Raw genomic sequence first — 24,591 nt, 5'->3', positions numbered from 1 at the left:
TGGCGCCCCGAAGTTTGAACTTCCGAAATGCAGATTAAATGCAGCTTCAAAAGACTCTAATCGATCCCAGTCGAGGAGGAAAGGTCTTATCTAACGAAACGATCGGTTATTTTCTAAACAAATTGACAATTTATATACTTTTTAACCTCAAATGCTGGTCTTGTCTGGTCTCTGTGCAGTGAATGTGTAGTCAGTATAATCCGGGTCAGTGCAGTTAGGGGACGTCTAAAAACTCCCATCTCGTTTATGTCTTCAATGTCAAAATCGTCCTATAATGCTGTTTTTACCTTTTTTTTTTTAAAGGGAGTTTGAGTTTCTTTGTTTGTTCACTTTGTAAACACTATGTCGGTACTTTTGCAGCAATCTAAGGCGATTTTGAAGTTAGGGACGTAAACGAGATGGGAGTTTTTAGACGTACCCTAACTGTATTTACCCCAATCACACAGACTGCGCATGCCCTGTGCAGAGACCAGACAAGACAAGCATTTGAGGTTAAAAAGTATATAAATTGTCAATTTGTTTCGAAAATAACCGATCGTTTCGCTAGATAAGACCCTTCCTCCTCGGCTGGGATCATTTAAAGTCTTTTATTACTGCATTTAAACTGCATTTCAGAAGTTCAAACTTCGGGGCGCTATCCATATCCATTATAAAGAGAGAAATCCTGAAATGTTTTCCTCAAAAAACAATTTCTTTACGACTGAGGAAAGAAAGACATGCACATCTTGGATGACAAGGGGGTGAGAGCATTATCTGTGCATTGTTGTTATGAAAGTAAACTACTCCTTTAAGCCACATCATAAATAATCTATGAGGATTTAAATGGGTTTTTATTTGTCTATGACATTTCCTAAAATCAACTATCTCTCTAGTGTTCATAAAGAAATGATTTAAATAACAGTATAACAACCCCAGATGATCATTTTAATTCATTTCTGTGAATCATTTCTGAAAAGTTTTGATTTAGTTTTACTCATACTCTTTTGACTAAAATGCCATTTAGCTTTAGTCATATTTTAGTCATCTAAATTGTTTTTAGCTATAGTTGACTAACTATCATAAGATTTTAGTCGACTAAAACTACAGTAGATTCAGTCTGCTTAAGTCTAATGGGTTTAGTTTGAGTGTAATGCATTTATTAAACATTTCTCTAAAATTATTAAACTCATTATATAGGTTTCATATTAAGGTTTTATCACGATAGACACAGATTTACCTGCTGTGATATGCAACATGTTTTTATATTAAAATGAAATGAACCACTTCTCATAAAGAAACAAGAACATATAGGCTAATACGCATTCTTTATAACAACTTGTTTACCACATTCTTCATTCTTTCAAGCAGACATAGTTATTTATATAAATAAATTTTGATTAATCTTTATTAGGGCTACTAAAGTGACTCAGTCAAGAGCAGTGAGTGATTTTCTGTCTTTCTTTAGTTGCTTGGCTAACATCAATCCCACAGACAGCAATTAAATTAGGCTGTGGTCCCTTTAAATCCTAACGAACAGATTCAATGTACTGATACACGTCTGATAGTCTCCCAATTGTTTACGTTCACCTAAGATGAAACCGAGAGCGTTTACGTAAATACTCATCAACATATATCATATATCACTGCATTAAAAATTACTAAAACTCTTAAAGTTTTCATTAATTTAACTAAACTAGATTTGACTGTATTTTACTTTTTACATGAATCACTTTGGACCTACTCGACCATAATTACTGATCTTTTGATATGATGCTTCCTCTGATATTCTGCCAGTTTGATGGTGAACATTCAGCGCTGGAGGTTATTTGATCTGTCAGTGAATGACCTGGTCAGTATCATGAGCGCGTGTCCGTCGTCGCTGCATGTGCTCAGCTCCGCGGCGTTAGCGTCCAGCACCGCCAGCGCGATCTGGAAGATGGCTCTGATGCCGTGGTAGAAGAAGCAGTCCAGGACACACAGCGCGCTGCGGAAGGGCAGGACGTTGACGAACAGCGTCAGGAACCACGTGAGCGACGCCGACGCCAGCGGAGAGAGGTCAGGCACGCGCTCGGACAGCTCCGGCAGACGCTCGCCGATCAGCTCCTCAAACACCGACTGATCCACCTGAGCTCCTGACAGACAGGAAGTGACATCAGCAGCGTTAGACCAGCGCAGTCGCGTACGGAACAGAGCCAAACCAGCAGAAACCCACAAAAACCAAACCAAAGCACACACTTCACACACTGCATCTGAGAAAGAGAAAGAGCTGAGGGAACTAACTGTGCCATCAAAGGTGCCTTCATGTTTTCAAATTGCTTTAAAAGTTGAAAGAGATGATATTACTTTGAGTTCTCGTCTGAAGAAAAGAAAATGCTATTTGAAATGAAATAAACACAAAACAACACACTTATTTTATTTTAAAGCTAATTGCCAAGGAAACATTTCTCATTTTATGATCAAACATCAATTAGAAAGAAGAACACTGCTCAATAAAATGAACCCATTAAATTTGCATGACTTTTCCAGTCACTCGTGGTTTTCTACCCATTTGCCAGTTTGAAATCAGTAGCAAAATGCATGCTGTGTTGTTTTAAGTTTCGATTCATTTTCATGACTTTTCCAGGTCCAGGAATCAGACTTTTAAAATTAAACTCAGATATCCAGGTTTTCTTAGACTGTATGAATGTTGTTCTTCAAGACAAAAACAGCTGTTAACAGGTAAATGAACATGAGAAAAATCTTGCATTTTGTAGCCTTTTTTTTTTATAAAAAAAATCTAATATTTTGAGAAAATACTACGAGAATAAAGTCCAAATACATTTTTATTCTCTAAACATTACAACTTTATTCGCATAGTATTTCGACTTTATTCTCGTAGTGTTTCGACTTTATTCTCGTAGTATTTAGACTTTATTCTCGTAGTGTTTCGACTTTATTCTCGTAGTATTTCGGCGTTATTCTCGTAGTATTTCGACTTTACTCTCGTAGTGTTTCGACTTTACTCTCGTAGTATTTCGGCTTTACTCTCGTAGTGTTTCGACTTTACTCTCGTAGTATTTCGGCTTTACTCTCGTAGTATTTCGACTTTACTCTCGTAGTATTTCGACTTTACTCTCGTAGTATTTCGACTTTACTCTCGTAGTATTTCGACTTTACTCTCGTAGTATTTCGGCTTTACTCTCGTAGTGTTTCGACTTTACTCTCGTAGTATTTCGACTTTACTCTCGTAGTGTTTCGACTTTACTCTCGTAGTATTTCGACTTTACTCTCGTAGTGTTTCGACTTTACTCTCGTAGTATTTCGACTTTACTCTCGTAGTGTTTCGACTTTACTCTCGTAGTATTTCGGCTTTACTCTCGTAGTGTTTCGACTTTACTCTCGTAGTATTTCGACTTTACTCTCGTAGTATTTCGACTTTACTCTCGTAGTATTTCGACTTTACTCTCGTAGTATTTCGGCTTTACTCTCGTAGTGTTTCGACTTTACTCTCGTAGTATTTCGACTTTACTCTCGTAGTGTTTCGACTTTACTCTCGTAGTATTTCGGCTTTACTCTCGTAGTGTTTCGACTTTATTCTCGTAGTGTTTCGACTTTACTCTCGTAGTGTTTCGACTTTACTCTCGTAGTATTTCGGCGTTATTCTCGTAGTATTTCGACTTTACTCTCGTAGTATTTCGACTTTACTCTCGTAGTATTTCGACTTTACTCTCGTAGTATTTCGACTTTATTCTCGTAGTATTTCCACTTTACTCTCGTAGTATTTCCACTTTACTCTCGTAGTATTTCGACTTTACTCTCGTAGTATTTCGACTTTACTCTCGTAGTATTTCGACTTTACTCTCGTAGTATTTCGACTTTATTCTCGTAGTATTTCCACTTTACTCTCGTAGTATTTCGACTTTACTCTCGTAGTATTTCGACTTTACTCTCGTAGTATTTCCACTTTACTCTCGTAGTATTTCGACTTTACTCTCGTAGTATTTCGACTTTACTCTCGTAGTATTTCGACTTTATTCTCGTAGTATTTCGACTTTATTCTCGTAGTATTTCGACTTTACTCTCGTAGTATTTCCACTTTACTCTCGTAGTGTTTCGACTTTACTCTCGTAGTGTTTCGACTTTATTCTCGTAGTATTTCCACTTTACTCTCGTAGTATTTCCACTTTACTCTCGTAGTATTTCGACTTTACTCTCGTAGTATTTCGACTTTACTCTCGTAGTATTTCGACTTTATTCTCGTAGTATTTCGACTTTACTCTCGTAGTATTTCCACTTTACTCTCGTAGTATTTCCACTTTACTCTCGTAGTATTTCCACTTTACTCTCGTAGTATTTCGACTTTACTCTCGTAGTATTTCGACTTTATTCTCGTAGTATTTCGGCGTTATTCTCGTAGTGTTTCGACTTTACTCTCGTAGTGTTTCGACTTTATTCTCGTAGTGTTTCGACTTTATTCTCGTAGTGTTTCGACTTTACTCTCGTAGTGTTTCGACTTTACTCTCGTAGTATTTCGACTTTATTCTCGTAGTGTTTCGACTTTATTCTCGTAGTGTTTCGACTTTATTCTCGTAGTGTTTCGACTTTACTCTCGTAGTATTTCGACTTTACTCTCGTAGTGTTTCGACTTTACTCTCGTAGTGTTTCGACTTTACTCTCGTAGTGTTTCGACTTTACTCTCGTAGTGTTTCGACTTTACTCTCGTAGTGTTTCGACTTTACTCTCGTAGTGTTTCGACTTTACTCTCGTAGTGTTTCGACTTTACTCTCGTAGTGTTTCGACTTTACTCTCGTAGTGTTTCGACTTTACTCTCGTAGTGTTTCGACTTTACTCTCGTAGTGTTTCGACTTTACTCTCGTAGTGTTTCGACTTTACTCTCGTAGTGTTTCGACTTTACTCTCGTAGTATTTCGACTTTACTCTCGTAGTATTTCGACTTTACTCTCGTAGTATTTCGACTTTACTCTCGTAGTGTTTCGACTTTACTCTCGTAGTGTTTCGACTTTACTCTCGTAGTGTTTCGACTTTACTCTCGTAGTGTTTCGACTTTACTCTCGTAGTATTTCGACTTTACTCTCGTAGTGTTTCGACTTTACTCTCGTAGTGTTTCGACTTTACTCTCGTAGTATTTCGACTTTACTCTCGTAGTATTTCGACTTTATTCTCGTAGTATTTCGACTTTACTCTCGTAGTATTTCGGCGTTATTCTCGTAGTATTTCAACTTTACTCTCGTAGTGTTTCGGCGTTATTCTCGTAGTATTTCAACTTTACTCTCGTAGTGTTTCGACTTTACTCTCGTAGTGTTTCGACTTTACTCTCGTAGTGTTTCGACTTTACTCTCGTAGTGTTTCGACTTTACTCTCGTAGTGTTTCGACTTTACTCTCGTAGTATTTCGACTTTACTCTCGTAGTGTTTCGACTTTACTCTCGTAGTGTTTCGACTTTACTCTCGTAGTATTTCGACTTTACTCTCGTAGTATTTCGACTTTATTCTCGTAGTATTTCGACTTTACTCTCGTAGTATTTCGGCGTTATTCTCGTAGTATTTCGACTTTACTCTCGTAGTATTTCGACTTTATTCTCGTAGTATTTCGACTTTACTCTCGTAGTATTTCGACTTTATTCTCGTAGTATTTCGACTTTACTCTCGTAGTATTTCGACTTTATTCTCGTAGTATTTCGACTTTACTCTCGTAGTATTTCGACTTTATTCTCGTAGTATTTCGACTTTATTCTCGTAGTATTTCGACTTTATTCTCGTAGTATTTCGACTTTACTCTCGTAGTATTTCGGCGTTATTCTCGTAGTATTTCGACTTTATTCTCGTAGTATTTCGACTTTATTCTCGTAGTATTTCAACTTTACTCTCGTAGTGTTTCAGATTTACTCTCGTAGTATTTCGGCGTTATTCTCGTAGTATTTCGGCGTTATTCTCGTAGTATTTAGACTTTATTCATAAAGTATTTCGACTTTATCGTAATCATAATTTTTGGTTCTCACCTGAGGAAAAAAAATTGATACTTGAAAAACAAAACAAAAAACACTTAAACTTATTTCATTTTAAAGCTAATTGTCAAGAAAACAGTTCTAATTTTCTTAACAAACATCAATAGAAAGAGTAAAACAATATTGTTCAATAAATTGCACCCAATACATTTACACAACCTTTCCAGTCATAAAAAAATGCTTATAATTTAGTTTTAGTTTCAGTTAACTATAATAACCCTGTTTCTGAAATGTGATCCAGACCAGTTTTTTTGCGGTTCTCCTGAGTCATAAAAATCAACAGCATTCAAAACATTTACAATTCATTTACTACCTGGAGAGCAAAAAAGAAAGTCATTTAGAAGTGAAGCAGAATGTTGTAGAGAGATTGTAAACACACACCGATGACCCTGCGGTTGAAGTAGTCGGGAAGCATCCGCTCACACACAGTGACCAGCAGCCAGAATGCTTCCTCCTCTTTGGTGTACAGGAGCATCACAGATGCCAGGATGTTCATGGACTACAGAGAACACACACATCAGTGTTTACATTCACACACAAATCATCACAGCTCATGTACTTTATCTTTATTTCAGTGTCCGCTAGCGAGCGTGCTCACCTGACAGTAACCAATGGTGGGGTTTCTGTAGGCGTATGCGGTCAGGACGCGGCGTAAGGCAGAGATTCCCGTCTCATTCTGGAAGGCCGGATGCTCTGGTAGCGAGCGGTGCAGATCTCGCTCGATCTCCTCTGTAGCGATGCTTGTTTCCCCCCTGCATTTCTCCAGCAGATCTGCGTAGTAGTTCGGATGAGCTGCCAGCGAGGAACACGCATCTGCAAGACGACATGGAGAGATGTTACACACACACACACACACACACACACACACACACACACACACACACACACACACTCTAGAATGAAGTGACAAATCAAAAAGTAAAACAAAGATAATGTTTGTAATTCTTTTAGGAACTTTTGAGTTTTTATGTAGAATGACGCAAGTTTTGTTCTCCAGAATTCTCTTTTTGACATGGAATATTCCTTACTTTAACCATCAAAACAAAATTAGTATAGAAGATGCAGGGATGTATTAGGGTGGAGGTGGTGGCAAATAAATATCAGACTATTGCACAAATTTCTATTGCACAATGGGAGGAACATTTAACTGTTCATAAGGTGGATTGCCGGGGGGGAAAAAACTGTTCATGTGCCTGGTTGTCCTGATATTTGGGGCTGTGTAGTGCCGGCCACATAGTAAAAATTCAAAGGATCCGAACCATTCTCTGTAATCTTCTGATGTCTGATTTTGTAGCTGAGACAAACCAGACAGTTATTGATGTGCACAGAACAGACTCGATGACGGCTGAGTAGAACTGCTTCAGCAACTCCTGTGGTAGGTCATACTTCCTCAGCTGGCGAAGGAAGTACAACCTTTGTTGTCGATGTGAGTGTCCTACTTCAGGTTCTGGGAGATGAAGGATCCCAGGAACTTGAATGTCTCCACTGTAGCCACAGTGCTGCCCATGATGGTGAGTGAGGAAATTGCAGGGGGGTTCCTCATGAAATCCACTATAATCTCTACAGTTTTGAGCAGTTCAGCTCCAGGTTGTTGTGACTACACCAGACAGCCAGCTCTTTTACCTCCTGTTTGTAGGCAGGCTCGTCACTGTCCTGAATGAGGCCGATAAGCATGGTGTCATCTGCAAACTTCAGGAGCTTGACAGAGGGGTCTTTAGAGGTGCAATCGTTGGTGTAGAGGGAGAAGAGCAGTGGGGAGAGAACACAACCTTGAGGGGCGCCGGTGTTGGTGGTGCAGCTGCTTGACATGAATTTTCTATCTGTCAGAGAGCTGGAGATCCAGTGACAGATAAGGCTAGGAACAGAAAGTTGGTTTAGTTTAGTTTGGAAGAGTGAAGGAATGATGGTGTTGAAGGCCGAGCTGAAGTCCACAAACAGGATCCTCACATAAGTCCCTGGTCTGACCAGATGCTGCAGGATAAAGTGCAAGCCAATGTTCACCGCATCATCCACTGACCTGTTTGTTCGGTAAGCAAACTGCAGGAGGTCCAGTAAGGGTCCGGTGATGTCCTTCAAATAAGCCAGAACCAGTATTTTTTTAATGACTTCATGACCACAGACGTTAGCGCCACAGGTCTGTAGTCGTTAAATCCTGTTAGCTTGGGTTTCTTTGGAACGGGGATGATGGTAAAGCGTTTGAAGCAGGCAGGGACTTCACACGACTCCAGAGCCCTGTTGAAGATCTGTGAAAAGATGGGGGCCAGCTCATCAGCGCAGGTTTTCAGACAGGATAGTGTCACATAGTCCGGGCCTGGTGCATTTCGTCTTTTGTTCTGCCTGTAGACCTGGTGCTCATAATCTTTGCTGATTTGAAGTGGAGAAAGGGGAAGAGCGCAGTTGCTGGAGGTGGTAATGGTTGTGTAAAGAGATCATCAGAGTGGGTGTGGGGGTTTCAAATCTACAATAAAACTCATTTAGGTCTTCAGCAAGTCGTTGATTCACCTCAGTGCTTGGGGATGGTGTCTTGTAGTTTGTGATGGCTTTCAGACCATTCCACACTGAACTTGGATCATTCGAAGTGAACTGATCTTCTAACCTTTTTGCATAGGTCCTTATAGCCACTCAGATCTCTTTATTCAGTGTGTTCCTGGTCTGACTGTACAAGACTCTATCCCCTTTTCTGTAGGGCATCCTCTTTGGCCTGACGAAGATGTCAGTAAACTACGAGAATAAAGCCGAAATACTAAAAGAATAAAGTCATAATACTTTATAAAGTGAGAAAATCAAAAAGTAAAACACTTGTGCTGCACAATATTTCTATGGAAACCATCATATATTTTATTTTTCAGGATTCACAGATGAATAGAAAGTTTGAAAGAACAGCATTTATTTGAAATAAAAATCTTTTGAAACATTATAAATGTCTGCACTGACACTTTTGATCAATTTAATGCGGCCTTGATGAATAAAACTATTAATTTTATTTCAAACCATTAAATGGTTGAATGGCATCCGGCGTAAAACATGTGCCAAATCGGCTGTGCGGATCACTCCACTGCGGCGACCCTTGATTAGAAGCGAGTAAGCCGAGAGAGAAAGAAGAAGAAATGGTTGAATGGGGGTGTATCATAAAAATATTGCGGAGCACAACTGTTTGTAATAATGCTAATAATCAGAATGCTTCTTGAGCAGCAAATCAGCATATTAGAATGATGTGACACTGAAGACTGGAGTAATGATGCTGAAAATTCAGCTTTGATCACAAGAATAAATTACACTTCACCAGTTATTCACATAGAAAACAGCTGTTTTAAATTATAATAATATTTAAAAAAAATTTACTGTATTTTTGATTAAATAAACTTAGCCTTGGTAAGCAAAAGAGACGTTTCTCAAAAAGTAATTGCATTACATTTAGGATGATCATGTGGTAAAGCTGTGGTAAATCTGCGTATGATGAGCAGATGATCCAAACAAATAACCAAATAGAGAGTGTTGATATGCCTATCTCTACACAAAGCAGCAGAAGAGGAAGCGAGTCGCTGGTCAAAGGCTTGAGTCGGACAAATATAGAATGACTTTCTTTTGTTCTGTGTCACCCTTTCGACTTCTCTCTTGCTTCGTTTGCATCTCTCACCGGAGAAGTTGAGCCACAGCTCTCCACGCAGAGACTCAGGGATCCCCAGAGCAACCAGTTTACAGATCTTATCCGTGCGGAACATGTGAACTCCTCGACCAAACTCCGTGAAGTGATCATCCCACAAGCGCTCTCGAACCTGCTCCATGTTCTGATGGAGAAGAATACATGTTCAGTCCATGTTTGACCTCACAATACAGCAAAAAGAGAAGAAGTTATTTGCATAGAGGGATCTACATTTGCATAAAGTGTATTTTAAGAACTAAAGGGACAGTTTACTCAAAAATGGAAATTCTGTCATTATTTACTCTCCCTCAAGTTGGTCCAAACCTGTACGAGTTTCTTTCTTCTGTTGAACATAGAAGAGATTTTGAAGAAATATACATTTTTGGGTTAACCATCTTTAACTACCTTTAAGATGTTTTGTTTTTTTATCTTCAGACTCTCATTATTGAAATGCATCCGTGCTTATGATACATTTCTGACTTTTTTGTCCTTATTGATACATTTATGGTGCTTTTCCCCCAATTGATACATTTCTGGCATTTCTGTCTTTATTGATACATTTTTTGTTCTGATTGATACAATCATGATACTTTTATGGTGCTTTTTGTCCTTATTGATACATTTATGACACACTTTAATGGTGCTTTTTGCCCAGATTGATACATTTTTTGTTCTGATTGATACATTTTTTGTCCTTATTGATACATTTATGACACTTTAATGGTGCTTTTTGCCCGGATTGATACATTTCTGACGTTTTTGTCCTTATTGATACATTTATGTCATACTTTAATGGTGCTTTGTGTCCTTATTTATAAATCTTTTATATTTTTTGGCATTTTTGATACATTTATGATACTTTTATGGTGCTTTTTTCCCAATTGATACATTTCTGGCATTTTTGTCTTTATTGATACATTTATGATACTTTCATGGTGCCTTTTGTCCTTACTGATACATTTATGGCATTATTTTTTGTTCTGATTGATACATTTTTTGTCCTTATTGATACATTTATTATACTTTTTTGGTGCTTTTTGCCCGGATTTATACATTTCTGATGTTTTTTGTCCTTGTTGATACATTTATGGCATTTTTTTGTCCTGATTGATCATTTTTTTGTCCTTATTGATACATTTATGACACACTTTAATGGTGCTTTTTGCCCGGATTGATACATTTCTGACTTTTTTGTCCTTATTGATACATTTATGATATTTTTATGGTGCTTTTTGTCCTGATTGATGTATTTATGTCATACTTAAATGGTGCTTTGTGTCCTTATTGATACATTTGTTGGCCTTTTTGATACATTTATGATACTTGTATGGTGCTTTTTGTCCCAATTTATACATTTCTGGCATTTTTGTGACCTGTATGAGTTTCTTTCTTCTGTTGACTACAAAAAAGAGATTTTGAAGAATGTTGGTAACCAAAATGTAGCCATTGACAAAAAAAGAAGGCTATGGAAGTCAATGAATGGGGACCAGAAACTGTTTGGTTACATGTATATTTGGAACAAAATGAGCAGGAGTAAACTGTGACATTATTTTTTAATTTTCAAACTCTCATTAATTGTTATGCATCCATTTTAAAAGTTTATTTTTTTATTATTATTATTTATTTGATCATTTGAATACAGACAGTACATAAGCTAATCAAATATTTAGAATTATTAAAAAATAAAATGTATTTTGAGATAAGATTACAACATCTTCATTTAGTTCATGTATGTATTGTAACTGTGTACCAGGCTTATTAAAGTTCAAATTATTAAAAATAAAACTAAAACTAAAATAAAAACCACAAAAAAAACATTATATTTTTTCATATTATTTCAGCGGGTTGCAAAGGCAACATTTCTCAATCTACTTTAGTTTAACTTGATGCACCACTCACTAAAACTGAAATAAAATGAATAAATACTAAAGACATATTATTAAAACACAAAACCTAAAACTAACTAAAATTAAAACCGAAAATATAAAAATATGACAATAAATGATCACAGTGTCTCAGAGGCAGTAAAATCAGTGATCAGTGTTACTCACACTAGTCTTGTTCTGTGTGTCTGATTGGCTGGGGTGAAATGTGGACATGACGTCTGTGTGCCGCAGAGCTTTATCAGAGATGATGACGCTGCTGTCCTCTTCGTCTGATTGGACGGTGTCGTAACAGAAGGTGTAGTATGGTGCGGCGGAGATCTAGAGAGAAAACATGCTGCGTTAACAGAATTAGTTTTGCATTAAAAAAATTCATTTTTGATAATATTCAGTCTGTACCTTCACATATATTTGCTAAATGTGCATGTTTAGCATCATGTGCAGTGATGAATGCATGATCAAGACATCCATGAATTATTACTAGTGACCTACTCTGATATGTACTAAGGTTTGTGTTTAAATGTCAATGAAATCTGTGAGCTGCCCTCACTGAGATCTCTTTGACAGATTAAGCTAGAGAGGATCAAACAGAGAGTTTGAGCATTCGTACGGTGGATTTCTTGCGCTGGTCGTGTTCGCGGATCATGGCCTGTTTCCAGTGCAGAGCGCGCAGTCGGTCCCTGACGTTCTCCACCAGCTCGTCCCGATGGAGCAGCTCGATGAGCTGGAACGCTCGCTTACAGCGGACGCTGATGATGACTGGGTTAGGGAGAGAACTGGTGCTCTCAGCCTTCTCAACGGACAGGATCTGCACACAAACAAACAAATGAAGGTTTTATTGAGGAAATCACATGAGTGCTTTCTCTCAAGATTTTCTCCATTTCTGTCTCCTTATGGAGTTTGGGTTCGTTGCCACTGTCACCTTTGGCTTGATTAGTGTGGGCTTAAATAAATCTGAATAATGACGCTTTTGTCTTTTGAAGAGCTGCTTTACAGTTGAAATGGCATTGTTTCATGTTTTCATGTTTCAAGTTTTTTTGTCCTTATTGATACATTTATGATACTTTTACGGTGTTTTCTGTCCTTATTGATACATTTGACATTTTTTGTCCTTATTGATACATTTTTGATACTTTTATGGTGGTTTTGTCCTTATTGATACATTTGATATTTTTTGTCCTTATTGATACATTTTTGATACTTTTATGGTGCTTTTTGTCCTTATTGATACATTATTGTAATTTTTTTGTCCTTATTGATACATTATTGTAATTTTTTGTCCGTATTGATACATTTATGACATTGTTTGTCCTTATTGATACATTTATGTAATTATTTTGTCCTTATTAATACATTTATGACATTTTTTTGTCCTTATTGATACATTTATGACATTTTTTGTCATTATTGATACATTTATGATACATTTATGGGGGTTTTGTCCTTATTGATACATTAATGACATTTTTTGTCCTTATTGATACATTTATGAAATTTTTTGTCCTTATTGATACATTTATGATACTTTTATGGTGCCTTTTGTCCTTATTCATACATTTCTGACATGGTGCTTTTGTCCTTTTTGCAGCTTGAAAGTGTAAGCAAGCAGATATTCTGCTAAACGCAAATAATACATAGCAGAATGTTAATTTTTTGGTTAATTTTTTTAACTCTTCCTATAACACAGTTACTTTGCAGCTGCTGCTATTCTCCGAGTGTCATGTGATGAGTACCTCTGCGAGGGGTATGATGAGAGTACACTGGCCCTCCTCACGGCTGCTGAAGCACAGATACCCGTCTGTGGTGTAGACCGTGCCAGGCGTGTGGCAGCGGGCGTGAGGGGTCCAAATCGAGCACGACATCACTTCCTGCAGACGCTCGGCCCGCGGCAGGCCAAAGAGAGAGAGCACGTACTGCCTGAGGGCCTGTTCCTCCAACACCCTGTGAAACAGACAACCATGATCATGCATCTGACTACAGGACAATGCCAACTTCAACACATCTGACTATTAAAATCAATACAACCGCTGCTTATTTGTAGATCGGAAATGGATGAAAGCTTCTGAACATCAAAGCAGCAGAGAACAAACCTACTGCTCTATAAATACACATGCAGCTACATATGCAAATGTAGTTTTCACACCTAGCGCATGGCCCACAGCACCAGCAGGAGTTTACATGCACATGCAACCCACACCCTCACGACTGGTGCACTTATTTCATATCATCATTAATCGCCCTTCAGAAGCTCTACTGCAGCTGCTCTTCTGAATCTCTAAGAAACACCAGAAAACACTTTACCACCAGCGTTTGATTCACAACTTTCATCTCTATATTCTGCAGACTGTTGCTCTCTGTTCTGCTTTATTTGTTTTCGCTGTCTTTCTCGTACATGAACTTCCCCTTTAGTGAAGGAAGTATGTAAGAATAAAAATCCTGCTGATGATTGGCTGGATGGAAAATAAGTGCTATTCAGTGGGGTCCATAAACAGATTCACAACAGATGTCTTACTGTATCATAACAGATGTGATGTGAAGCAGATGTGGATGTGATGTAAATGTGATTGCAGATGTGATGCAGACGTTCACCTCTTGGTGATGTTGGTGGACTCCTGCAGCGTCTGGTCGAGTGTGAGTCCGCCGCTGTCCAGCAGCCTGCGGAGGGCGATATCAGCCAGCTGACACATGACCCTCATCACCTCGTCCACGTTCAGAAACATGGAGAAATCCCTCTGTTTCCGTCTGGTGTGAACGCGGATCACGTCCGTCAGCAAACCCACCGACACGCGTTCCAGCCGCGTCACTTCAGCCCATGGAACTAACAGCTTCACTGAGTGCAAAAACAACACGCCTGGGTTACACAAAAACTGTTCAAATGAGATCAGCATTAACTGATTATTTGATCCTCACCCTCTTTGCCCAGTAAGAAGGAGTAGAAGGCGATGTGGTTGGTGGTGAGGTACAGTGAGCCCTGGCGCGGCACGCGGCCCTTCCAGCAGCAGCAGGAGTAATGCGTCACCAGTTTCTCTCGCTGAGGAAGACCGAAGCGCTGCTCAAACCGCGCCAGATCTTCCCGAAAGCGTGCCGGATCATCCTCCCGAGCAGCCTGGCTGCCCAAAACCTCCTCTGCGATTAAACCCTACACATATAGAGATATTTAGAGCCTGAACTGAATGTAATGTTTGTGTGCGTCTGTAAGGAGGACGTACTTTCACTTTGCCCTGTACAAAACTGGCAGCATCTTCTTTATTCTCAAACACGGCCATGTACGGCAGCAGGTTCTGTTCCAGCCATTTCCAGTGTTTCTGCACTTCCTCTATTGTGGCTCCTGCAAACACACACATTCAATAACTGAAATAAACGGTTATGATTTATGCCTTTATTTTATTACCAGCATTTGTGTCAAATAATAAATGAAGAGAAAACAGAACACAGCATTTCTGGCAAAAAAATATATATATATTTAGAGCCCCATTTCTGTAAAAAATAAAAACAAAAACAATCAATTTTAGTATTGTAAATGTATCCACAAGGACAAAAAATATCATTAATGTATCAATAAGGACAAAAAACACCACAGAAGTATCATATATGTATCAATAAGGACAAAAAGTATCACAAAGTTACAAGGACAAAAAAAGTCAGAAATGTATGAATAAGAAAAAAATTTATCAATAAGGACAAAAACGCACCGTCAAAGTATTATAAATGTATCAATAAGGACAAAAATATCACTAAGGACAAAAAGGATCATTAATGAATCATTAAAGATAAAAAGCACCATAAAAGCATTATAAATGTATCAATAAGAACAAAAAATGTCATAAATGTATCAATCCGTAATTAAGTAAATCATTGAAATGTGATCCAGAAAGTGAATATATTAACACAGAAACATTAAAATTTAACTTTTAATAAACTGCTGTTAAATAGCAAAAGTTTCATGATTTTAATTAAAAAATCTTGGAGAAAACAAAAGAAATTTAGGGGGAAAATTGTGGAAAAATAAAAAATTATTTCTAAAAAAGAAAACATTTCTATTATTGTGAAAATGTTAATAAATTTATAGATTGTCAAAGTGTTATCAATTCAATTAATTAGACAAATTAAACCATTAACATGGAATCCAGAAAAAAAGAAAAAAGAAAAGAGGAATTTGGGGAGAATAAAGTAAAATTTAGAAACTTTTATTAAATGACATACATTTTATGGCTTCAATTAATTAGACAAGTTTTTTAATTACCCAAATCTAAGTAACCACTAAAATTGAACCAAAAAATAAAACCAGAAAACAGGAATTTGGGGGGAAAAAAAACTTTTGCTAAAAGTCTGGCAACTTTGTAACAATATAATATATTAATTAGACATGATTTTTAATTCCTAAAATTGAATTTAACCATTAAAATGAAACAGTAAAATCAAAAATGAAATAAAACAGAATTTGGGAAAAATATTAATAAGATAAGGCGGTCACATGCGTGTGCTACAGACAGCATGACACACTGGTGTTAATGAAGAGTGTGTGACACGAGCGTGAGAAATGCAAACACACTGAACATGAGCTCTCACCGCTGGCTATGATCCAGCTGACCTGTGACCCCGGAACATGTAGAACGATCCGGAACGGTGCCACGCGCGCATTCGAGTCCAACACCGTGTCCAAGGCGCCCACCAGCAAACCTGCAGCACAGAAACACAGCACTCAATGCATTACTGCTGCAATAACATTACTGACAGCTCAAATGGCCTTATGATTTCCATGATGTGAAAAACATGGACAAGAAAATTAAAAAGGAAATAACTGTGTCATTTGGCACAATTTGGATGAATGAATCAAAAGGTAATATTACGATTTATTACCAATTAATTTTAATTGTTAGCTCAGTGATGTGAGAATAAATCCTGAAAAATTAAAACAAAACAAAACAATTTAAGAAAAAGAAAGAAACAAACAAACAAACATTTCTTAGGTCAATATTACTGTAAAAACGTTGAATAAATTCAAATGATTAGACAAAAAAAAAATTATGACATTTTTTGTCTTTATTGATACATTTACGAATTTCTTTTGTCCTTATTGATTCGTTTATGATTTTATGATAAACGTATCAATAAGGACAAAAGAAATTCATAAATGTATCAAGGACAAAAAAAGTCATAAATGTATCAATAAAGACAACAAAAATGTCAGAAATAGTCTTGTTTAAGGGGAAAAAAACTAAAAAATATATGCAGTTTGCTTAAAAGAAGTAAAATCCTCTTGTTTTAAGAAGTGCATTTGCTTAAACAACACTAAATATCTTATGCCATTTATGTCATCTAGTAAATGCATCTTAATTTGAGAATTTTTAGATATTTTGACTAGAAACAAACAAAGTACCATAAAGGTACCAATAAAGACAAAAAATAAATAATTGTATCAATAAGGACAAAAAAAGTCATAAATGTATCAATAAGGACAAAAAAAGTCATAAATGTATCAATAAAGACAAAAAAAGTCATAAATGTATCAGTAAGGACAAAAAGCATCATAAAAGTATCAATAAAGACAAAAATGTCAGAAATAGTCTTGTTTAAGGGGAAAAAAACTAAAAAATAAATGCAGTTTGCTTAAAAGAAGTAAAATCCTCTTGTTTTAAGAAGTGCATTTGCTTAAACAACACTAAATATCTTATGCCATTTATGTCATCTATTAAATGCATCTTAATTTGAGAATTTTTTAGATATTTTGACTAGAAACTAAGTATCATAAAGGTACCAATAAAGACAAAAAATAAATAATTGTATCAATAGGACAAAAATGTCATAAATGTATCAATAAGGACAAAAAGCACCATAAAAGTATCATAAATGTATCAATAAGGACAAAAAGCACCATAAAAGTATCATAAATGTATCAATAAGGACAAAAAGTTCATTAAGGTACCAATAAAGACAAAAGAAAATGTAATAACTGTAAAAAGGACCAAAAAAATCTTTATTGTATCAATAAGGACAAAAAATGTCATAAATGTATGAATAAGGACAAAAAGCACCATAAAAGTATCATAAATGTATGAATAAGGACAAAAAGCACCATAAAAGTATCATAAATGTATCAATAAGTACAAAAAGCACCATAAAAGTATCATAAATGTATGAATAAGGACAAAAAGTTTCATTAAGGTACCAATAAAGACAAAAGAAAATGTAATAACTGTAAAAAGGACCAAAAAAATCTTTATTGTATCAATAAGGACAAAAGGCACCACAAAATGTATCAATAAAGACAGAAATGTCAAATGTATCAATAAGGACAAAAAAGTTTAGAATTTAGACGAGCATTTATTTTGACTAGAAACAAATCAAAAATACTAAATAAGATACGGCTTTTTTGCATTGTAAAATGTTGAGAATGTTTAGCAAATTGCACAAATGATTGTATTTATAGTTTAATCATTAAAATGCAAACATAAATTGATAGCACTATCATAGTCACGTCTATCTCACTGTCAGAGGACTGATATTCTCTGCTGCTGTGGTATTGTTGATGAATGTGTGTGTTTACAGGAGCGTGGCTGCGTGCCGCATGAGTTATTCTTATACTGCACCTCATTCGGCCTGATTTAACAGCTTCATGAGAAAGTTTCACTTTCCTATTCCAGCCGCATTCAAAACTCTGCACGAAAGCACTGATGACATGTTTAGAGATGCTCAAAAAAAGCATTTCGATAAACATGTCTTTATACTGCAAACCTGTGGTAAAATGACTCTTCTGAGCTGATTCTTTTAATAAACGATTCAAAAAGACTCAGGAGTTGTTAGTATGAATCACTCTGACAAATCTTTAGAGTCTGAACTCACTGAATCTATCAATATTTTGCAAATACCATCATTAGAGATGCTTATATATGCATATAAACTCATTTCATAGAGTCCTATGTAGATGATTTACAGCTCTATATTGATTGTCAATGGACTGTTACTGAATATTTTGGAGAAAATGATTGTTTTCTGACTCTCTATTCTCCTGCTGAAACCAGCAGTTGCTGAAATTAAAACAAGAAAAGCAAAAGTTTTATGATTTTGATAAAAAAAAGAAGGATTTTTAAAGAAAAAACTAATAATTTCTAAAAACTAAAACATTTCTTAGGGCATTATTATTGTGAAAATGTTAATACGTTTACAGACTATCAAAGTGCTATGAATTAAATTTGGTTGACTATTAAAATTAAACCATTAACATGAAATCCAGAAAAAGATCAAACAGAAAAGAGGAACTTGGGAAACAAAGCTAAATTTAGGAACTTTTAATAAATGACAAATTTCATGGTTTCAATCAATTAGTCAAGCTTTTTAATAAATCACTTAAATGTAATCAACCACTAAAATTGAATCAGAAAATAGACCAAAAAACAAGAATTTGAGAAAAATGGAACACAGAAAAATTAAAAACTGAATCTATGAATACTTTGCAAATAGAGATACTTAATGCTTATATATCCATAAAAAACTAATTTCAGAGTCCTATGTGAATGATGTAAAGCTCTATACTGATTGTAAATGGACTGTTAGTGAATATTTTGGAGAAAATGAGTGTTTCCGGTCTCCTGCTAAAGCAAGCAGCTGCTGAAATTAAAAAAAGAAAAGCTAAAGTGTTTGAGTGGCATTGATGACAGCTGCTGTTCCAGAGCCAATGACGCTTCAGTCAAACTGATGAAGACTCGTAACCTTCATCACGGACCTCATGATCTCTGTCTAACACAATCTCATGCAGCATTTCCTCCTTTGACCAGCTGATGGAGAAGCAGAAGCTCTTGTGTGGAGTAACAACAGCGTCTGCTAAATCAGATCAGACTGAACACAAACGTTCACAAACCATACTGAGCTACAGCCAGACTCAAACTCAGCATTTTACTGCTCTTTCACTGCTCACATGATTTCATAGATTTTTAATTCCATATCAGAAAAGAAAAGAAAAGAAAAGAAAAAGGATCTGGAAACTTAGAGAATAAAGAATGATGAATAAATAAATCACATACATTTTTATTTTCATTAATTAGGCATGATTTTTGATTCGTTTTTTTTTTTCCATTAAAATCTAATTTAAAAAAAACTATGGAAAAAAATAACAGAGCTTCTTAAAAAAAAAAACATTTCATAGGGCTCTGTTATTATTATTATCTTTTGTAATATTTCAACTGATTAGACATGTTTTGTTTTGTTTTTTATTAAAATGTAATTAAATCATTGAAAAAGAATCCAGAAAGGGGGACTGAATGTGAAAATTGTTGAACAAATAAATTGTAATAATAAATTAAAATAAATAAATTTGCAAATGTTATAAATTGTTGTAAAATTCAGGTTATGATTTAAAAAAAAAAAACAATATTAAAAAATAAACAATTCATATGGCCCTTATATATATATATTATTAATATACTATTAATATAATATAATTACTCTTTTTGATTTTTACAAAAAAAAAAGAAAAAAAATAGATATAGAATATGTTAAAAAAAAGAAAAAAGACAACAGTTTTTATTAAAAATAAAATGTTTCATATGGCCCTCTTATTATACATTTTGTTAACTAATAAGAAATATTAATATAACAAAATATAATTATTAGCTTTGGTTTTCCAAAATAAAAACAAACAAACAAAAAGTAAAATCCAGAAAAAAAATAAAACAAAGAAAAACAGGAATTTGTTTAAAAAAAAAAAGAAGGGAATTTGCAAACTTAAAAAATAACTTGTTGTAAAATTGTAGAAATGAAATGAAAAATCAGAATTTGTGGGGGGAGAGGGAAAAAGTATAGAATTAGTAAAAAAAAAAAAAAAAACAGTAATTATTTAAAAAAATAAAACGTTTCATATGGCCCTCTTATATACATTTAAAAAATAATAAATTAATATAATATTTGTATAATACAATTATTAATTTAGATTTGTACAAAATAAATAAAGTAAAATACAGAAAAAAAGTCAGATTATATCACACTCACTAAACGCTGTGAAACTGTGTCAGCACTCGCAGTAAATCAGACACGCATTATTAAGCTCATTTGTGATGATGTCACACTCCATCAGCCAATCAAACACATTCAAAAATCTGCTGAACCTTCACCAGCACAAGATCCCATTTGTGTCATGAACACCGCAGTAAAGGTGTTCAGAGGAAGCAGGTGAGCTTCAGTGCACTCAGCTCAGAGTCTGGAAACACGCAGCAGGACACAAAAAGAGCCTGATGTTTGCTGTTCCTGATCATGTCCACACAACACAGAAAGAGAAAGAGGAGAAGACAAATAACCGGCTCTCCTGGAATGACTCTCAAACACACTCATGTCCTCAGGGCAACGCTGTATACCCCTGATCACATCTACACCACACTAACAGACTCTGACAGTCAGGGATAATACATCTGATCTCTATTTGTACATAAAACAGCACACTATAAACGTCACACAAGCTACTTCTAAGCAATAGGACACAGTGATGTCTTTAGAGTGTTTGTTAAACACCAAACACAGCGGATCGACTCATTACACAATGCCTCACTGCCTTTACTGCTTCTAGAAGATATCTAAGACAGATGTAAAAGACATGATTCAGTGACTCAAGACTAATAGATCAAGAGGAGTCATGAAACTAAGGTTAACACTGGGTGTGTTTCCATTACAGATTTGCACAAAACTTTAGCGATATTTTATAAACTTCAATTAAAAAAGTAATTCGAAATGACGGCGTTTCCATTAACCGCAACTAAACGTCATTTTTTCCTCTGGCGATAAGTCATGGCAACAGATTTTTGTGGGATTTTGGCTATATTTATTCAAATATGACTATTTCCATTGGTGTTTTGCGAAATATTCCTTTTTTTAAATTGCCTGAAAAACCACCTCATGCGAGCCTAAAAACTTTTTTGCGATATATGGGAGTTTTTGCGCAATTGACGCGTTTCCATTAGGCATATTTTCAATTCACAATTTCAATTTGCACAATTTAAGGGGTAACGGAAACGCAGCTACTTACACACATAAATGTATTTTGATTAATTTCATTTCATTTATTTAATAGGTTTAGACCTCATATTTTATATACACTGACTGCTGCTCAAAGGTTTGGGATCAGTAAGATGGTTGTTAAAGACGTTTCTTCTGCTCATCAAGGCTGCATTTATTTGATCAAAACTATTGAAAAAACTGTAATATTGTGAAATATTATTTCAATTTAAAAGAACTGTTTTTCTATTTTAAAATGTAATTTATTTCTGTGATCAAAGCTGCATTTTCAGCATCATTACTGCAGTCTTCAGTGTCACATGATCCTTCAGAAATCATGCTAATATGCTGATATATTACTTTTTTCAGATTTTTTTTGATCAATAAAATGTTAAAAAGGCTATTAGGTTATTTAAAATAAAAAGGTTTTCTAACAATATGTGACCCTGGACCACAAAACCAGTCATAATGGGCCGTTTTATATATAAAATAATAAATAAGCTTTCCATTGATGTGAGGTTTGTAAGAATAGCACAATACTTGCTCTGCAATCTGAGGGTGCAAAAAAATCTAAATATTGAAAAAATTGCCTTTAAAGTTGTCCAAATGAAGTTCTTAGCAATGCATATTACTAATCCAACATTAAGTTTTGATATATTTACGGTAGGAAATTTACAAAATGGAACATGATCTTTAAACAATATCCTAATGATTTTTGGCATACAAGAAAAACCGACAATTTTGACCCATACAATGTATTTGCGGCTATTGCTACAAATATTTGTCAGCACAACTGTTTCCAACATTGATAATTCTAATAATAAACCAGCTAGAATGATTTCTAAAGGATCATGTGACACTGAAGACTGGAGGAACAGCTGATGAAAATTCAGCGTCGCATCACAGGAATAAATTATATTTTAAAGTATATTAAAATTAAAAAACATTATTTTATATTGTAATAACATTTTGGAATTTAACTGTTTTGTCTGTATTTTTGAGCAAATAAATGTCTTGATGAGCATAAGAGACATCTTTAAAAAGAAGACAAGTCTTACTGATTCCAAACTTTTGAGCAGCAGTGTATATATATATATATATATATATATATATATATATATATATATATATATATATAAAATTCATATTTATCTTTTTACACACTACAGTAAAAAAAAAAAAAAGTTTTAATGCAAAAAAAAGGTTGTCACGCTGGTATGGCTGAGGTTTCAGATGTGTGATTAGTTTACTAAACAGAACACTGGTCAGTTTTCCAAATCTACAAAATCCAGTTTGTAAAATGAGTTCAATCTCAGCCTCATAAAGTCATTAATCCTGCTTATAAACACACAATCAGTTCAGTGCAATTATCTGACAGATAAAGTTTTATAGACTATATGTTTGATGCCTTAAATAATTAAAACATAACAAATACATTCATATTAAACATCAGAGAGAGCAAAGCATCAGTGTTTAGTGTTTAATGTCTGTCAGCTACAAAAAAAGTGTTAAAGTGAAAATTCACGTTGATGTTTGAGCTTTACTATCTGCTCACTTTTACAAGGCAATTCTGTACCTCACAACAGGTTAAAATAAACCAGATGAGCCACAAACTCCTATAAAACTCAGCCACTGAAGTTTTGCAAGAACTTTGACCTTAAAACAGTCGTCAAACAGCAAAAGTGAATAAATCTGTTATTTCGAGGGGTTTACAGCTTTGTTTTGTTCACTGACTCCTGTCTGAAACCTATTCCAGATGATCATATGAGAGCCACAGCAGCTCTTGTGAATGTTTGTCGTGGTCTTTTCCATGAAGGAAACTCCCAGCAGAGACAAAAGGGAAACCAGGATGTAAGTGTTGACTTCAGATCTAGCTGTTAGCAGACAAAAGACTGGGGTTTACCTCAGAGCCGATCCAGACTGCACTCGGACCATCAGCTGGTGATTAACCCCAGTGTGAGGTGAATGTGAAGTGGGGACTCACCTGTGATTTTCCCCCCGGTGTCTCCATGTCCTCGTCGGTGCTGCAGGAGGAAATAATCGTTGGATCTGTCGGTCACCCAGAGCTTGAGCGCGTTTTTCAGCAGCACGACTTCTTCAGGAGTGATCCACATCCTCACTCACCCTCGCAGTGCGGCTCGTGTTGTTGTTTCTAGTACGCACTAGCCTCTCATATTCCGCCCATAACTGCAGTTCCTCTTTCGGCGTGTAGCGCGACTGTTTATTTCCGCTTTTCCAGCCTTTCCTGCTCGCGGTTCCGGCGAGGGAAGTTTCATTTCAACCGCCTGCAGTTTTCCTCACGTCTGCGCTTCATCTGATCGGCGCCAATTTCGCTGACGGACACGAATCAAACGACGCCTTTTGTTGTATTTAGCGACTGAAGTGCGCAGATGTTACTGAAAAGGTATTTTACATGTGCTGGTCTGGTTATACTGAGGTAAAATAAAATTCTACCGTCGTATCGGAGTTGAGGAAAGTCCGTTTTAATATCGCAAATAAACTTTTGCTACTGAAAATCACACCTGTCTCTGTGACAGTTGCTCCTCCAATCAGAACATCTCTCTGCCTGTCAATCATTCGCGAGCTCGGGTTGGCTGACTGTCAGTGGGGGCGGGGCTTGAGAGTGACAGGGCGGGGCGTTAATAAGATTCAGTGATCGATAAAGCACTTAAACGTGCATAAAAATTATATATTTTTACTTTAATTTATTATATAATTAATTAAATTTCATTTAAGAAATATAATACCAATTTTAAATATATATATTTAAATAATAAATATAAATATGAAATATAAAATGAAAGATTGTGTGTGTGTGTGTGTGTGTGTGTGTGTGTGTGTGTGTACAACTATTAAAGTTAATAACTAAGCATTTCATTACTTTTAATAGGTTTATATCTCAGATATTATACATACGTGCAGAGGTGGGGCGTTGACGAGATTCAGCGATCGATAATAAAGCGCCTAATTATTAATTTAATATATTTGTAAGAATAATTGTATTGTATTCAAATGTACGTATGCGAATAATCAGCCAAGTAAACTAAATGTGCATTTATTTTGCGATTGATTATTGTGGTGTGTTTTGGCAGGTTTTGTGTT

General features: G+C 35.6%; 1 protein-coding gene across 1 annotated transcript in view; it reads right to left on the bottom strand.

The window, feature by feature from the left end:
• The window catches only part of LOC141340418 (TBC1 domain family member 8-like), a 36,191-nt gene extending 12,253 nt beyond the window's left edge, over positions 1-23,938 (bottom strand). Inside the window, exons 1-12 of the mRNA XM_073845379.1 lie at positions 23,474-23,938; positions 16,078-16,188; positions 14,718-14,836; positions 14,419-14,647; positions 14,098-14,338; positions 13,242-13,449; positions 12,119-12,316; positions 11,677-11,829; positions 9,620-9,770; positions 6,581-6,795; positions 6,364-6,481; positions 1,826-2,111 (exon numbers count right to left, since the gene is read on the bottom strand). Of these exons, the coding sequence (XP_073701480.1) occupies positions 1,826-2,111; positions 6,364-6,481; positions 6,581-6,795; positions 9,620-9,770; positions 11,677-11,829; positions 12,119-12,316; positions 13,242-13,449; positions 14,098-14,338; positions 14,419-14,647; positions 14,718-14,836; positions 16,078-16,188; positions 23,474-23,603 (2,159 nt within the window). The 5' untranslated portion in view covers positions 23,604-23,938. The remainder of the gene's footprint in view (positions 1-1,825; positions 2,112-6,363; positions 6,482-6,580; positions 6,796-9,619; positions 9,771-11,676; positions 11,830-12,118; positions 12,317-13,241; positions 13,450-14,097; positions 14,339-14,418; positions 14,648-14,717; positions 14,837-16,077; positions 16,189-23,473) is intronic.
• Positions 23,939-24,591: the final 653 nt, after the last annotated feature.

Source organism: Garra rufa, chromosome 8 (assembly GCF_049309525.1).
Source record: "Garra rufa chromosome 8, GarRuf1.0, whole genome shotgun sequence".
Classification (NCBI taxonomy): domain Eukaryota; kingdom Metazoa; phylum Chordata; class Actinopteri; order Cypriniformes; family Cyprinidae; genus Garra; species Garra rufa.
This window is presented reverse-complemented; position numbering and strand designations above follow the sequence as displayed.